This window comes from Lathyrus oleraceus, chromosome 6, assembly GCF_024323335.1.
Source record: "Lathyrus oleraceus cultivar Zhongwan6 chromosome 6, CAAS_Psat_ZW6_1.0, whole genome shotgun sequence".
NCBI lineage: Eukaryota > Viridiplantae > Streptophyta > Magnoliopsida > Fabales > Fabaceae > Lathyrus > Lathyrus oleraceus.
This window is the reverse complement of record NC_066584.1, coordinates 81029828-81047348: the sequence shown is the minus strand read 5'-3', so window position 1 is coordinate 81047348 and position 17521 is coordinate 81029828. Positions and strand designations below refer to the sequence as shown.

General features: G+C 38.5%; 3 protein-coding genes across 3 annotated transcripts; 1 reads left to right on the top strand and 2 right to left on the bottom strand.

Annotated features, from left to right (window-relative positions):
• Positions 1-762: 762 nt before the first annotated feature.
• On the bottom strand, positions 763-1968 carry LOC127094121 (uncharacterized). The gene has a single exon (XM_051032987.1). The coding sequence runs from the start codon at positions 1966-1968 to the stop codon at positions 763-765; it is 1206 nt and encodes a 401-aa protein (XP_050888944.1).
• A 4938-nt stretch (positions 1969-6906) lies between these two features.
• Positions 6907-8112, bottom strand: LOC127094120 (uncharacterized). The gene has a single exon (XM_051032986.1). It carries the CDS (start codon positions 8110-8112, stop codon positions 6907-6909), a length of 1206 nt encoding a protein of 401 aa, XP_050888943.1.
• Positions 8113-15864: 7752 nt separating this feature from the next.
• On the top strand, positions 15865-16446 carry LOC127094119 (uncharacterized). Its single transcript, XM_051032985.1, has one exon. The coding sequence runs from the start codon at positions 15865-15867 to the stop codon at positions 16444-16446; it is 582 nt and encodes a 193-aa protein (XP_050888942.1).
• Positions 16447-17521: the final 1075 nt, after the last annotated feature.

Sequence of the window (17521 nt, the reverse complement as noted above, 5' to 3'; positions counted from 1 at the left end):
TCTCCTAATCCCATCTTCGAAGCATCGCAATAAACCACAAACGGTTCGTCGGGATTTGGCAAAATCAAAATTGGAGCCGTTGTCAACCTTTTCTTCAACTCAAGGAAACTTTCTTCGCATAGGACATCCCACACAAAAGCAACACCCTTACAAGTTAACTTAGTCAAAGGAAGTGCCAACTTAGAAAAGCCTTCTATAAACCTCCTATAGTAACCTGCCAAGCCTAGGAAACGTCTTATCTCGGTAACTAACGTAGGAGCTTCCCATTGCAACACCGCATCAATCTTCGATGGATCAACCGCAATTCCGTCATCGAAAACAACATGACCAAGAAAGCTAACTTCTCTCAACCAAAACTCACACTTAGACAACTTAGCATACAATCTCTTCTCTTTCAACACTTGCAAAACAATACGCAAATGTTCCACATGCTCTTCCTCCGACTTAGAATAAACCAAAATGTCGTCTATGAACACCACCACAAATTGATCCAAATAAGGATGGAAAATACGATTCATGTACTCCATGAATACACCCGGCGCATTAGTAACGCCGAAAGGCATCACCGTGTACTCGTAGTGTCCATAACGAGTCCTGAAAGTAATTTTCTAAATGTCCTCATCTCTCACCTTAATTTGATGGTAGCCCGACCTTAGATCAATCTTACTGAAAATACGAGCACCCACTAAACGATCCATCAAGTCATCGATCCTTGGGAGTGGATACCTATTCTTAATCGTCACCTTATTCAATTGTCTATAATCAATACAAAGTCGCATGCTTCCGTCTTTTTTTTTTCACCAGCAAAACTGGAGCTCCCCAAGGTGATACACTAGGTCTCACAAACTTCCTTTCAAGCAAATCCTCTAGCTGACTCTTCAGTTCAGCCAACTCTGATGTTGACATCCTATACGGCACCATAGAGATGGGTCTAGTACACGGTACAAGGTCAATAGTGAACTCAACTTCTCTTTCTGGCGGTGCACTAGGAATCTCATCGGGAAAAACTTTAGGAAATTGCACACCACCGGCAAGTCCGCAATTACAGCCTGACTCTCCACAGTTAAAGCAAACAACATCCTTCTGCTTACAATCACGAGCCACATGTCCCGGCATACCACAACGGAAACATCTCGTTTCACCAAGCCTACACACATTACTCTTGTGACCCGGCTTTCCACACTTGAAACAGATAACATTAGCAGGAGCATCTCCCCCACTTGTTCTTCGACCCGGAATCACTTTCTGTTTCCCTTTTCCAACCGGAGTTTCATATGGCTTACCACGGCTGTGATGGCCTCTTCCTCTCTTCTCAGACAAGATCTTATAGTGTGCATTGTTGTCCTCTTCAAAGATTTTACAACTATCAATCAGATCCACAAAGACGCGAATCTTTTGATATCCCGCAGCTTTCTTAATTTCCGGATGCAATCCATTTTCAAACTTGACGCACTTAGAGAATTCGGCATTGGCTCCATCATAGTGAGGATAGAACTTAGCCAATTCAGTGAACTTAGCAGCATACTCCGTGACTGACAAGTTCCCTTGCTTCAACTCGAGGAATTCAATCTCTTTCTTTCCTCGCACATCTTCTGGATAATACTTCCTTAGAAATTCTCTACGAAACACTTCCCAAGTAATCTCCTCGCCCGCAGTTTCCAACCTTAGACGAGTGTCCACCCACCAATCATCGGCTTCACCTGACAGCTTATGAGTTCCATAACGGATCTTTTGCACAAGAGTGCAATCCATCACTCTGAAGATTCTTTCAATCTCCTTCAACCAAGCCAAGGCTCCTTCAGGATCATACCTACCCAGAAAAGTAGGCGGGTTCTCCCTCTGAAACATCGCCAGACTACGAGACCCCACGTTTTCGTCAGCATTGGGTGGGTTCTGGAACGCCTGAGCCATTTCCTGCATAGCTGCAGCAAGAGCCTCATCATTCCTCCCAACGTTTCTTTCGGCCATCTTACACTTCTTCTCACAACACAAATAAGGATTAACAACAAATTAACAACACAAGGTCGTTAAACAACAAAAGACTCAACAACGTGGTCGGATGGACCGACCTGCTCTGATACCACTAATGTAACACCCCAATTCTACCCGTCGTAAATTCAATTAAAAATCAGAGTAAACAAATTTCACACAAAATTGAGGCATCACATATATCATTTCATCAACACTTAAACAAATTACACAACACGGCAATTGCGTAAGGATCCACTTAGTCCTTGTTAAATAATAAACAACACTGTATATGGATTCACCTAGTCCATATAGCAGCAATACACAAAACATCGCAACGGAAATCATTAATATAATTAAGTTGAGTCGTACATTTACACATTCAAAAGAAAACAAGCAAACAAATGCCCATCACAACTATCATATACAATGATATACAAAAGGGCATTGTTACTATCAAAATCATGAAAAACGTTCATTAACCCCTGAGTGTTACAATCCTAATCAGAGCAATGACGCCAAAAGCGTGCTACCACTATCTCCTCTCAACGAAGAGCACCTGCACGTTACCAATATAAAGGTAACGGCCAACAACAAAAGGGTGAGATACTCAAATCATATAATCAAGATAATGATAAGCAATATATAAGTAAATTCGGAAAGTTAGGAATATTGTTACCACATCGCACAATCCTTCACTTGAATGCTTATGTATTTAATCATAAACAAAGTCAATAATCATCCACAACATCAATGTTACATCATAGCATCTCATCACTTTAACATTTCATCAATCCATCATAAAACATTACGATTCATCGCATCATCGCAAAATATCACCGCACACCATAAACCGTCAGATAACAACAATTATCACAAAATGCGAAAATAAACATAACCAACATATGTGAGTCAACTATGCAAATGTTATGCGGTACCGACTCGTTGCTTTGCCATCAAGGCCAAGGCTTTATGCCCACTTCGCTTTTGCCAAAAGGCCACGTCGCTATTGCCAAAAGGCCACGTCGCTTATGCAAATGTATGTGAGTCCATGATAAATGATACACATACACCAAAATCATCATAGCATCAACATAACTCATCACAATGGCCGAAGCCCACATCGCTATTGCGATTTAGGCCACGTCGCCATTCACATGCATAAAAGCATTCACACAACATCATCTTCACCAACATTCATACATATGTTTATATATAAAACAAATGAGAATATTCATCACAATCAATTGTTTCATCATACAATCTCTTAGGTAATTCAACCTCATGCTATTTTTATTTACATCGCACACATACACACTATAGTTAAGTGGTATTCCTCTTAATCAAATAGGCTTCCTACTATATCAATTATTAATCACTTTTCCAAAATAATCACTTATTAAAATAAGCCCTTATAATGGCCTATAAACATCAACAACATGTAGAAAATTTCATAAGCTTCGCAGCGCTTCGAACGGGGACCAAAACGGAGTTACGGTTCAAAAGTTATGACTTTTTGAAGTTTACAAAAGAATTATGTTTTCAACTCACTTGGCGCCGCGAACTCTCTTTCGCGCCGCGAATTTAGCAGAAAACAGAGAAAATGCGTTTTTGACCGTTAAATACCTTCCGGACCTCCGATTACGATTCCGTAAAAAGTCTCATTCTTAGAATTCAACGAACTACAATATTTTCAATATTACAAAGCCATTCTAACCACAATTTAACTTTTATTTCATCATTCTAAACATCATTCAATTAATTTCCAACACTTCCTAAATTCACAATTTGTGAAATTACTCATACTTTGATTCATCAACAGAATAGCATATTTTTCACAACATACATCAACCCCAAACCATCAACAACAACACAACACACAATGTTATTTATCATTCTTCTAAACCTAACCCTAACATTTTGAAAAGAATTGATACATGTTCAATAATCACAAACAATCAACACTACATCAAGAACACAAACAACATTTTCAAAGCAAGGAATCCAATCACAACATCAAAATCCAACAATACCCTCTAACAACCATTACCCACATAAAACCCATCATTTTCATAATTATAGGAAATGATAACTCACACCCTTACCTTAGAGATGATGATTGAGTTACTCTATAGTGTTCTAGCAAGCTTGGGTTGATCAAGATGATGCCCTTCTTCTCCAATTTCCTCTTCCTCCTCCAAACCCTAACTTTTCTCTCTTTTCTGCTCTTTTCTCCTCCTTCTCTCTACTTCTTTCTATTTCTATTCTATTTCTATTCCTTGTTTTAATTAAATAAAAACTAACTAATGGGCTTAATTGTTACACCTCCCTTAATTACTATATACACCACTAGGCCCAATAGCTATTATACCACAATTCTCATAATTAAACTCTAATAATAAATTAACACACAATAAAATATTTTACCGAAATAATTATAAATCAAACATTACAAAAATAATAATAATAACACTTAATAAAAATCGGGGCGTTACAACTCTCCCCCACTTAAATATTTTCGTCCTCGAGAATTACCTCATTCGAATAACTCGGGGTAGGAGTCGCGCATCCTGTTCTCCAATTCCCATGTCGTGCTTTCTCCGACTGCACCAATCCAAACAACCTTCACCAATTCAATTTCCTTTCCTAGTAGGGACTTCATCTCACGACCTTCGATCCTCAAAGGCATCGTCTCAACCGTAAGGTTATCGCGCACTTGAATATCATCCATTTGAATCACATGAGACGGATCCGGAATATACTTCCTAAGTTGAGACACATGGAACACGTCATGCAAATTCGAGAGGTTTGGCGGTAACGCCACTCTACAAGCAACTTTTCCCACTCTACTCGTAATTTGATATAGTCCAATGAAACGAGGAGTCAACTTCTTAGCTTTCAATGCTCGTCCAACACCGGTCGTAGGTGTGACTCTTAGAAACACATGATCACCCTCTTGAAATTCCAAATCCTTTCTCCTCTTATCATGATAACTCTTTTGCCTATTTTGAGAAATCTTCATCTTATCCCGAATCATCTTAACCGTCTTGGTAGTTTCTCGAACAATCTCGGGTCCAAGTACCACACTTTCACCAGATTCATGCCAACACAACGGAGTCCTACACCTCCGCCCATACAAAGCTTCAAAAGGTGCCATTCCAATACTTGAATGGTAACTATTGTTGTAAGTAAACTCTACCAACGGAAGGTGAGTATCCCATGAACCTCCTTGTTCAAGAATACACGCCCTTAACAAATCTTCCAAGGATTGGATAGTCCTCTCCGTTTGACCATCCGTCTGAGGATGATACGCCGAACTCAACCTCAACTTGGAACCTAAAGCTTCTTGCAAACTCTTCCAAAATTCTGAAGTGAACCTCGGATCTCTATCCGAAACAATACAAAGAGGAACACCAAGCAGCTTCACAATAACATTGGTATAAATCTCCGCCAACTTCGACACCAGATAACTTATGTTAATAGGAATAAAGTGAGCCGACTTCGTAAGCCTATCAACAATCACCCAAATAGCATCACATCCTCTAGATGTATTCGGTAAACCCGTCACAAAGTCCATGGAAATGCTATCCCACTTCCACTCAGGAATTTATAACGGTTGCATCAACCCCGCAGGCTTCTGATGCTCCACCTTTGATTTCTGGCAAGTCAAGCACGCATACACGAACTGAGCTACTTCACGCTTCATTCCCGACCACCAAAATAATCTTTTCAAATCTTGGTACATCTTAGTCGCTCCGGGATGAATACTCAAATTACTCATATGGCTTTCTTCCAAGATCATCCTTTTTAAATCCACATTATCGGGAACACAAATCCTATCATGAAACCTCAACACACCTTGTGCATCCAATTTGAAATCCTCATTCTCAGATTGTCCGAGTCCAATGATCACATCAACAAGTTTCATATCCAACTTCTGAGCCTCTCTAATGCTATCAAGAAAATCATTGTTAATCCTTAACATACCTAAAATCACACTTCTTGGTGTCACCTCGATCACTAAGCTCATATCTCGGAATTTCTCAATCAACTCCAACTCTTTCATCATCAAGGTCGACATATGCAAAGTCTTCCTACTTAGAGCATCGGCCACCACATTCGCTTTTCCTGGATGGTAGTTCAACCCAAAGTCATAATCCTTTAGCAATTCCATCCATCTCCTAATCCCATCTTCGAAGCATCGCAATAAACCACAAACGGTTCGTCGGGATTTGGCAAAATCAAAATTGGAGCCGTTGTCAACCTTTTCTTCAACTCAAGGAAACTTTCTTCGCATAGGACATCCCACACAAAAGCAACACCCTTACAAGTTAACTTAGTCAAAGGAAGTGCCAACTTAGAAAAGCCTTCTATAAACCTCCTATAGTAACCTGCCAAGCCTAGAAACGTCTTATCTCGGTAACTAACGTAGGAGCTTCCCATTGCAACACCGCATCAATCTTCGATGGATCAACCGCAATTCCGTCATCGAAAACAACATGACCAAGAAAGCTAACTTCTCTCAACCAAAACTCACACTTAGACAACTTAGCATACAATCTCTTCTCTTTCAACACTTGCAAAACAATACGCAAATGTTCCACATGCTCTTCCTCCGACTTAGAATAAACCAAAATGTCGTCTATGAACACCACCACAAATTGATCCAAATAAGGATGGAAAATACGATTCATGTACTCCATGAATACACCCGGCGCATTAGTAACGCCGAAAGGCATCACCGTGTACTCGTAGTGTCCATAACGAGTCCTGAAAGTAATTTTCTAAATGTCCTCATCTCTCACCTTAATTTGATGGTAGCCCGACCTTAGATCAATCTTACTGAAAATACGAGCACCCACTAAACGATCCATCAAGTCATCGATCCTTGGGAGTGGATACCTATTCTTAATCGTCACCTTATTCAATTGTCTATAATCAATACAAAGTCGCATGCTTCCGTCTTTTTTTTTTCACCAGCAAAACTGGAGCTCCCCAAGGTGATACACTAGGTCTCACAAACTTCCTTTCAAGCAAATCCTCTAGCTGACTCTTCAGTTCAGCCAACTCTGATGTTGACATCCTATACGGCACCATAGAGATGGGTCTAGTACACGGTACAAGGTCAATAGTGAACTCAACTTCTCTTTCTGGCGGTGCACTAGGAATCTCATCGGGAAAAACTTTAGGAAATTGCACACCACCGGCAAGTCCGCAATTACAGCCTGACTCTCCACAGTTAAAGCAAACAACATCCTTCTGCTTACAATCACGAGCCACATGTCCCGGCATACCACAACGGAAACATCTCGTTTCACCAAGCCTACACACATTACTCTTGTGACCCGGCTTTCCACACTTGAAACAGATAACATTAGCAGGAGCATCTCCCCCACTTGTTCTTCGACCCGGAATCACTTTCTGTTTCCCTTTTCCAACCGGAGTTTCATATGGCTTACCACGGCTGTGATGGCCTCTTCCTCTCTTCTCAGACAAGATCTTATAGTGTGCATTGTTGTCCTCTTCAAAGATTTTACAACTATCAATCAGATCCACAAAGACGCGAATCTTTTGATATCCCGCAGCTTTCTTAATTTCCGGATGCAATCCATTTTCAAACTTGACGCACTTAGAGAATTCGGCATTGGCTCCATCATAGTGAGGATAGAACTTAGCCAATTCAGTGAACTTAGCAGCATACTCCGTGACTGACAAGTTCCCTTGCTTCAACTCGAGGAATTCAATCTCTTTCTTTCCTCGCACATCTTCTGGATAATACTTCCTTAGAAATTCTCTACGAAACACTTCCCAAGTAATCTCCTCGCCCGCAGTTTCCAACCTTAGACGAGTGTCCACCCACCAATCATCGGCTTCACCTGACAGCTTATGAGTTCCATAACGGATCTTTTGCACAAGAGTGCAATCCATCACTCTGAAGATTCTTTCAATCTCCTTCAACCAAGCCAAGGCTCCTTCAGGATCATACCTACCCAGAAAAGTAGGCGGGTTCTCCCTCTGAAACGTCGCCAGACTACGAGACCCCACGTTTTCGTCAGCATTGGGTGGGTTCTGGAACGCCTGAGCCATTTCCTGCATAGCTGCAGCAAGAGCCTCATCATTCCTCCCAACGTTTCTTTCGGCCATCTTACACTTCTTCTCACAACACAAATAAGGATTAACAACAAATTAACAACACAAGGTCGTTAAACAACAAAAGACTCAACAACGTGGTCGGATGGACCGACCTGCTCTGATACCACTAATGTAACACCCCAATTCTACCCGTCGTAAATTCAATTAAAAATCAGAGTAAACAAATTTCATACAAAATTGAGGCATCACATATATCATTTCATCAACACTTAAACAAATTACACAACACGGCAATTGCGTAAGGATCCACTTAGTCCTTGTTAAATAATAAACAACACTGTATATGGATTCACCTAGTCCATATAGCAGCAATACACAAAACATCGCAACGGAAATCATTAATATAATTAAGTTGAGTCGTACATTTACACATTCAAAAGAAAACAAGCAAACAAATGCCCATCACAACTATCATATACAATGATATACAAAAGGGCATTGTTACTATCAAAATCATGAAAAACGTTCATTAACCCCTGAGTGTTACAATCCTAATCAGAGCAATGACGCCAAAAGCGTGCTACCACTATCTCCTCTCAACGAAGAGCACCTGCACGTTACCAATATAAAGGTAACGGCCAACAACAAAAGGGTGAGATACTCAAATCATATAATCAAGATAATGATAAGCAATATATAAGTAAATTCGGAAAGTTAGGAATATTGTTACCACATCGCACAATCCTTCACTTGAATGCTTATGTATTTAATCATAAACAAAGTCAATAATCATCCACAACATCAATGTTACATCATAGCATCTCATCACTTTAACATTTCATCAATCCATCATAAAACATTACGATTCATCGCATCATCGCAAAATATCACCGCACACCATAAACCGTCAGATAACAACAATTATCACAAAATGCGAAAATAAACATAACCAACATATGTGAGTCAACTATGCAAATGCTATGCGGTACCGACTCGTTGCTTTGCCATCAAGGCCAAGGCTTTATGCCCACTTCGCTTTTGCCAAAAGGCCACGTCGCTATTGCCAAAAGGCCACGTCGCTTATGCAAATGTATGTGAGTCCATGATAAATGATACACATACACCAAAATCATCATAGCATCAACATAACTCATCACAATGGCCGAAGCCCACATCGCTATTGCGATTTAGGCCACGTCGCCATTCACATGCATAAAAGCATTCACACAACATCATCTTCACCAACATTCATACATATGTTTATATATAAAACAAATGAGAATATTCATCACAATCAATTGTTTCATCATACAATCTCTTAGGTAATTCAACCTCATGCTATTTTTATTTACATCGCACACATACACACTATAGTTAAGTGGTATTCCTCTTAATCAAATAGGCTTCCTACTATATCAATTATTAATCACTTTTCCAAAATAATCACTTATTAAAATAAGCCCTTATAATGGCCTATAAACATCAACAACATGTAGAAAATTTCATAAGCTTCGCAGCGCTTCGAACGGGGACCAAAACGGAGTTACGGTTCAAAAGTTATGACTTTTTGAAGTTTACAAAAGAATTATGTTTTCAACTCACTTGGCGCCGCGAACTCTCTTTCGCGCCGCGAATTTAGCAGAAAACAGAGAAAATGCGTTTTTGACCGTTAAATACCTTCCGGACCTCCGATTACGATTCCGTAAAAAGTCTCATTCTTAGAATTCAACGAACTACAATATTTTCAATATTACAAAGCCATTCTAACCACAATTTAACTTTTATTTCATCATTCTAAACATCATTCAATTAATTTCCAACACTTCCTAAATTCACAATTTGTGAAATTACTCATACTTTGATTCATCAACACAATAGCATATTTTTCACAACATACATCAACCCCAAACCATCAACAACAACACAACACACAATGTTATTTATCATTCTTCTAAACCTAACCCTAACATTTTGCAAAGAATTGATACATGTTCAATAATCACAAACAATTAACACTACATCAAGAACACAAACAACATTTTCAAAGCAAGGAATCCAATCACAACATCAAAATCCAACAATATCCTCTAACAACCATTACCCATATAAAACCCATCATTTTCATAATTATAGGAAATGATAACTCACACCCTTACCTTAGAGATGATGATTGAGTTACTCTATAGTGTTCTAGCAAGCTTGGGTTGATCAAGATGATGCCCTTCTTCTCCAATTTCCTCTTCCTCCTCCAAACCCTAACTTTTCTCTCTTTTCTGCTCTTTTCTGCTCTTTTCTCCTCCTTCTCTCTACTTCTTTCTATTTCTATTCTATTTCTATTCCTTGTTTTAATTAAATAAAAACTAACTAATGGGCTTAATTGTTACACCTCCCTTAATTACTATATACACCACTAGGCCCAATAGCTATTATACCACAATTTTCATAATTAAACTCTAATAATAAATTAACACACAATAAAATATTTTACCGAAATAATTATAAATCAAACATTACAAAAATAATAATAATAACACTTAATAAAAATCAGGGCGTTACACATATCATGATTATGAAATATGGCAGATGGATGTCAAAACTGCTTTCCTTAATGGGAATCTTCTTGAGGATGTGTACATGACACAGCCTGAAGGATTTGACATACCAGAAGAAGCCCAAAAGATATGTAAGTTACAAAGATCAATCTATGGATTGAAGCAAGCTTCCAGAAGCTGGAATCTTCATTTTAATGAAACGGTAAAACAATATGGATTCATCAAGAACGAAGATGAGCCTTGTGTCTACAAGAAGGTTAGTGGGAGCATGATCGTTTTCCTGGTATTATATGTAGATGACATATTACTCATTGGAAATGATGTCCCTACCCTGCAACAAGTAAAGTCTTGGTTGAGGAAATGCTTTTCTATGAAGGACCTAGGTGAAGCAACCTATATATTAGAAATTAGAATCTATAGAGATAGATCACAAAAACTGCTTGGCCTAAGTCAGAGTACATACATAGACAAAGTGCTGAGACACTTTAATATGCATGATTCCAAGAAAGGATTCATACCTATGCAACATGGCATGTGTCTATCAAAAATACAATCCCCTTCAACTAAGGAAGAAAGGGATCGCATGAATAAGATTCCATATGCATCTGCAATAGGATTTATCATGTATGCCATGTTATGTACTCAATCAGATGTCTCGTATGCTTTAAGTGCAACTAGTAGGTACCAATTTGATCCTGGTGATGCTCATTGGGTAGCTGTCAAGAATATCCTTAAGTATTTGAGAAGGACTAAGGACTCATTCTTGATATATGGAGGTCAGGAAGAGTTGGCTGTAATTGGATACACCGATGCTAGCTTCCAGACAGATAAGGATGACTTTAGATCGTAATCTGGTTATGTGTTTTGTTTAAACGGTGGCGCTGTGAGCTGGAAAAGTTCAAAGCAAGATACAGTTGCTGATTCTACAACCGAGGCCGAGTATATTGCTGCCTCAAGTGCAGCAAAGGAAGCTGTTTGGATCAAAAAGTTCATTAGTGAACTTGGCATAGTTCCTAGCATTGTGGATTCCATTGGTCTCTATTGTGACAACAATGGTGCTATCGCACAAGCTAAGGAGCCTAGATCTCACCAACGATCCAAACACATACTTAGGCGTTATCACCTCATTCGAGAGATAATAGATAGAGGAGATGTGAAAATATGCAGAGTACCTACACTTGACAATATTGCTGACCCACTGACAAAGCCTCTTGTGCAGCAAAAGCATGATGGCCATACTAGATCTATGGGCATTAGCGGAATGCCTGATTGGCTCTAGTGCTAGTGGGAGATTGTTGGTGTAAGCCCTAGAGGCTAATACTTTTGGTACTTGTATCGAATTATTTATTAATAATAAAAGGTTTTTTATTTATTATATTTGTTTAATAAAGTCCCTAGAATAGCTAGTCCGTTTAATGTATCAAGTATGACTTAATCATGAGATCACATTAAACATAAGGACACTATTCTTAAAGTATCTGTAGTCGAGCTTTATTGTGAAGTGGGATAACATTAAAGCATGAAGACTATTATGTTTATAGACTGATGATCACATCTCATGGATCATGGATAAGGAGTTATCAAGTCTTAAACATAGGTATGAATATTAAGAGTAATATTTATACTGGATTGACCCGCTATAAGAATACTATATAGAATGTTATGCAAAGTGTCATAAGTTATTCTCATGGTGATAATGGTGTATACCACCCTTCGACCTGAAACCACTATGGATCCTAGATGTAGAGTCGAGTGCCTTATTGCTGATCAAACGTTGTCCATAATTGGATGACCATAAAGACAGTTGATGGGTACTCCACGAAGCATGCTAAGGGACATGAGTGACCTAGATGGAATCTGCCCATCCTGCGTAACAGGATAAATGTCTATGGGCCCAATATTGAACTGGACAAGGATGACACAGTCTATGCCTTGTGCTCAATATAGACATAAGGGCAAAAGGGTAATTGTGCATATTAGTATTATCATAGAAGGATTTGTCAGATCACATGACATTTTCGTGTCTTGGGTAGCAGTGACGTGTTGCTAGATACTGCTCATTATTTATTATGTTAAATACGTGATTTAATATAATTGTCAATGCCGCGAAAACCTACAGGGTCACACACAAAGGACGGATTGATGAGAGATAGAGTAACTAAGGAACACCGTAAGGTACGGTGCACTTAAGTGAGTTGTAGAACATCGTAAGGTACGGTGTACTTAAGTAGAATACGAAATATGGTAAGGTACCACGCGCTTAAGTGAATTTGGCATATTATAAGATATGAGCCACATACACTTAAGTGGCCTTTTTAGCTTGAAGCTCACACAAGTGGTTCTATAAATAGAACCCTTGTATAGAAGCATTTAGCAGTTGCAATTTCGTTTCTCTCTCTCTCTCTCTCACTCAAAGCCTTCATTCGTAGCAGCTAGCACTGAGATTGAAGGAATCCGTTCGTGTGGACTGAGTAGAGGCGTTGTCATCGTTCAACGTTCGTGATCGCTCCATAGATCTGCATCAAAGGTTACAATCGCCATAAGAGGTAACGATTCTATCACTGATCATGCACATTCGTTAGGATCATTAAAGGAGAAATTTTAAATTTCGCTGCGTTTTGGATCGCCCTTGTCCTTCATGATTGGGGTGAAAGGGGGTTACAATCTATAGCCTAAGGTAGGTTTGAAGTGATTCCGGGCTTGTTTAGAATATTTCTGGGTTAAGGTTAGATGAGGGTTGGAGGAAGAAGATGAAAACCCGTCTTCTTCAGGCTAGGGTTCGTTCCAGAACCCTTAGGGTTCTTAGGGTTCAGCCGAACCCAGTTAGGATTTTGGGGTTAAGGGATTAGGGTTCATCTAGGGAACCAAGATATGAACGTGGGGTGAGGTTCTGGGGATGGGGATGGGATTGAATATTCCGATGAAGGTTTGAAGTTCTGGTTGAAGTTCAACCGAAAACTGGAACAGGTGGTGGTTTAGGGGGTGGTGGAAGGTGGAGAAGGATGGTTAGAAGAGAGGGTGGAGAGAAGAGTAGAGAGAGGGGGGAGTAAGAGAGAGAGAGAGAGAAAGTGAAATTAGAAAAATTAGGGTGGTCTAAAGAGAAGTGGATTTAAATACATCCTCACGCTTCTCTGGATTCCCCCATGTGGCCTTCCATAAGGCCTTCAGATGAGGAGACCGTTGACTCATCTGACGCGATCAAGTACACTCTGGTCCACCGGTCGACCTCACATCTCGTCCTTTCGATTGGCTTACTCCCATAATCATCTCATCCAATGCCGGAGGATATATCTTGTTGACTCTCCAGTCAACAGATCAGACGCTCCTAACGGAGAGTCTAGCGTTGTCTCTACCAGGCTGACTATAGGATGTAGTGGACTCGGAGAGGCCAATGGGCATCTCTCTATTGCTGTTAACACCCCCCTAAGTGCCCAATTGCTAACCCAGTTCAAAATGTACCCCCTGATTTTTTAATTAATTAATTATTTTATTAATTATACTTATTAATAAAAAACTTCATTAATCCAATTAAATTAATAACTATCATTTTAATCATCCTTAAAAAATTAGTTTATAAATTTTAGAATTTAGTTAATAATTATTTAATCATTTCGTTTAGGGTTTAGGATTTAAAATTGAATAAATAAATTAGGGTTAATTCTATTAATTATAATATTCATATTTAATTAATTAAGGATTTATATTATTAGGGTTAATTAATACATAGTATCATTTATTTCCCATCCAACAAGGGGCAACCGCTCAAATAAGCTTTCTCCATTTTGCCCTCCAACGATCTTATGCTTATGCTATATAAGTAAGACTTGGAGACTTGAAGAAAAATGTCGATGACACAATATTTTGACAAGTTATTTTCTTTGTGAAAAGTTATTATTCTTTTGTACACATTTTTTCTTTAAGGGTTTGTTATTCATTTGTGTAAAATATGCTTGTGTAGAAGTATCTTGTAACACACAAAATATTATTCAAACTATTTGTTTAATTTCTTAAGGAGGTTATCCTTGAGAAGACAAAGACAGTTGTTCTTTGTGAGTCCTTAAGGAGACTAGGGTATAGTTGGATCCTTGAGAAGACAAAGAAGGTTATTCTTTGTATTTGTTGTAATCTATTGATTATAGTGGATTAAGTCCTTGTGTATAAGGCAAAATCACCTTGGCGGATGGACTGGATTAGCTTTGAGTTTCAAACGAACTAGGATAAAAATACTTGTGTTTTCATCTCTTTGTTATTAACTTGTTAGTGGTGTTCTTGTTTTGGAAAAATCTTTTGCTTGTAAAACCAAATTCAAACCCCCATTTCTTGTGTTTTTCACACCAACAGAAAATAGTGGAAATTGAGGCAAAGGATAAATCCAGATTCACGGCAAGTCGACGATCATCAATTGTGCACCATGATTATTGGATCCTTGAATATTCGAGGAGGAGGCAACATTTACAAAAGGAATATAATCAGCAATATTATTAATTCTGGTAAAGCTGAGATTTGATTTATTCAAGAGTCTAAACTCAAGTCTGTGGATTTTTCTGTTATTAGTAGTTTGTGGAGTAATCAGGAGGTAGGGTGGTCTTGCAGCAATGCAAATGGGCAATCTCGGGGTATTATAACTTTATGGAAAAAGGAGTCTTTCAAACCAATTATTTCATTCAAAGGGGAAGGGTTCTTAGGGGTGAAGATGATTTGGAAGGATAATGTCTATTATGTTATCAATGTTTATTCAGCGTGTAGCCCTAATTTAAAGAGGAAGATGTAGAGTGAGCTTTTGAAGATTAAGAAGAAGATGACTGATGGATTATGGATCATGGGGGAGATTTAAACATTGTTACTAAGTCATAAGAGATAAAGGGGAGTCAATTAGTTAACAGAAAGTCAAATCAAAGGGATTTCAAAGCTTTCATCAGCAAAATGGATTTGGTGGATCTTCCCTGATTTGGAAACCAATTTAGTTGGTACAATGGGGATGTTAAATTCATAAGTAGGATTGACATATTCATATTATCATAGGCTATTATTGATAGATGGGGCGTGGTAGGTCAATCTATAGGGAAGATATATATTTTAGATCATTGCCAGATATGGTTGAAGATTAGTTTTGTTAATTGGTGTCCCAAACCTTTCAAAACAAATGATAGCTGGTTCGACAACAAAGTTTTTCTGAAGTTTGTTGAAGGAGTGGAAAGAGATTAAGGTGGAAGGGAGAAGCAATTTCATCATTAAAGAGAAGCTAAAAATCATGAAGGGAAAGCTTAGGAGGTGGAGTGAAGAGGTATTTGGATGGTACGATCTGAAAGTTAAAGAAGAAGTGGATAAGATTAATGAGATGAACAATCAATTATATGATCGTGAAGAAGCAAAAGGGACGGAGCTTATTATTATAATATCTTTAGCTTGCAAAACTATGTCGAGATATTTATACATCAAAGACAATATGTTGATTCAAAAAGCTAGAGTGAGGTGGAATCATGAAAGAGATCTTAACTCTAAGTTTTTTCATAATGTAGTAAATGGTAGGGCTAGAAGAAAATACATTGAAGTTGTTATCATAGATAAAGGAATGGTTGAATCAGTTGATGAAGTCAAGGATGAAGTTTGGAGTTTCTTCAAGAATAAATTCTTTGAACCTAAAGAGAACAGACCGTTCTTGGAAGACTTTAATTTCAAATCCCTCAATGTGGTTGAAGTCGAATATCTGAAGGCTCTTTTCTTAGATAAGGAAATCAAAGAAGCCGTGTGGAGTTGTGATGGATCTAAGAGTCTAGGACCTGACAGATTCTACTTTGTTTTCATAAATGGTTGCTGGAACATTCTAAAATAGGACATTACTAAGTTTGTAAAGGACTTTCGTGGCAACACTTTTCTCCCAAAGGCTATCACTTCTTCATTTATGACGCTTATTCCTAAGTTTTTTCATCCCTACAAACTTGAAAAATATAAGCCCATTTTTCTAGTTGGATGATTGTACAAGATCATTGCAAAGCTGCTTGCTACAAGACTGAAAAATGTTTTAGGAGGATTAGTTTCCCATTGTCAATCGGGGTTCGTTCATGGTAGACAATTATTAGACGGGGTTTTGAACTAACAAAATAGTGGACTTAGCTACTAGAAACAAAAAGGAATGTGTTATGTTCAAAGTAGATTTTGAGAAAGCTTACGACTATGTCAGTTGAAATTTTTTACAGTTCATGATTACTAAAATGGGATTCGGGAGTACTTGGATAAGGTGGATGGGAGCTTGCATCTTTATGAGCCATTTGTCAATATTGGTCAACGGTAGTCCTACAAAGGATTACGAGGTGGGAAGGGGGATGAGGCAGGGAGATCCGCTATCTCTGTTTCTATTTGTGTTACTTGTTAAAGGATTAACAGGTCTGATCTTTAAGGCTTCAGAAAAAGGGTGACTTCGAAGGATTTAGAGTGGAATAGGGTCTCACCGTGGATATCATTCAATTCGTAAACAATACTTCTATCATAGGAGGAGGGGGTTGGAAGAACTTATAGATTATCAAATCTATTCTTAGGGGCTTCGAACTCGTATCAATTTTGAGTGTTAACTTTTATAAGAGCAGGTTAATTGGTATTAATGTGAGTAATCACTTTCTGGCTGCTGCTTAAAACTATATGTCTTGCATGATTGAGGAACCAAATTTTAAATTCTTGGGGATACCTATTGGTTCCAACCCTAGAAGGATTAAAACTTTGTCTCATATCATTGACAAATTTAAATTGAAGTTGACTTTGTGGAGAGGGAGGTTTCTAACTTTTGTAGGGAGGATAACCCTTATCAACTCGATGCTCAACAGTCTCCCTATTTTTTCTCTCTCAATCTACAAAGCACCGATGAAGGTTTGGAGAGACATTGACAAAATCAGGTAGTGTTTCCTTTGGGGTGG

Excerpts from the sequence above, each read along its gene's own strand:
- LOC127094121 (XM_051032987.1), bottom strand. The coding sequence starts at position 1,968 with ATGGCCGAAAGAAACGTTGGGAGGAATGATGAGGCTCTTGCTGCAGCT.
- LOC127094120 (XM_051032986.1), bottom strand. The coding sequence starts at position 8,112 with ATGGCCGAAAGAAACGTTGGGAGGAATGATGAGGCTCTTGCTGCAGCT.
- LOC127094119 (XM_051032985.1), top strand. The coding sequence starts at position 15,865 with ATGAAGGGAAAGCTTAGGAGGTGGAGTGAAGAGGTATTTGGATGGTAC.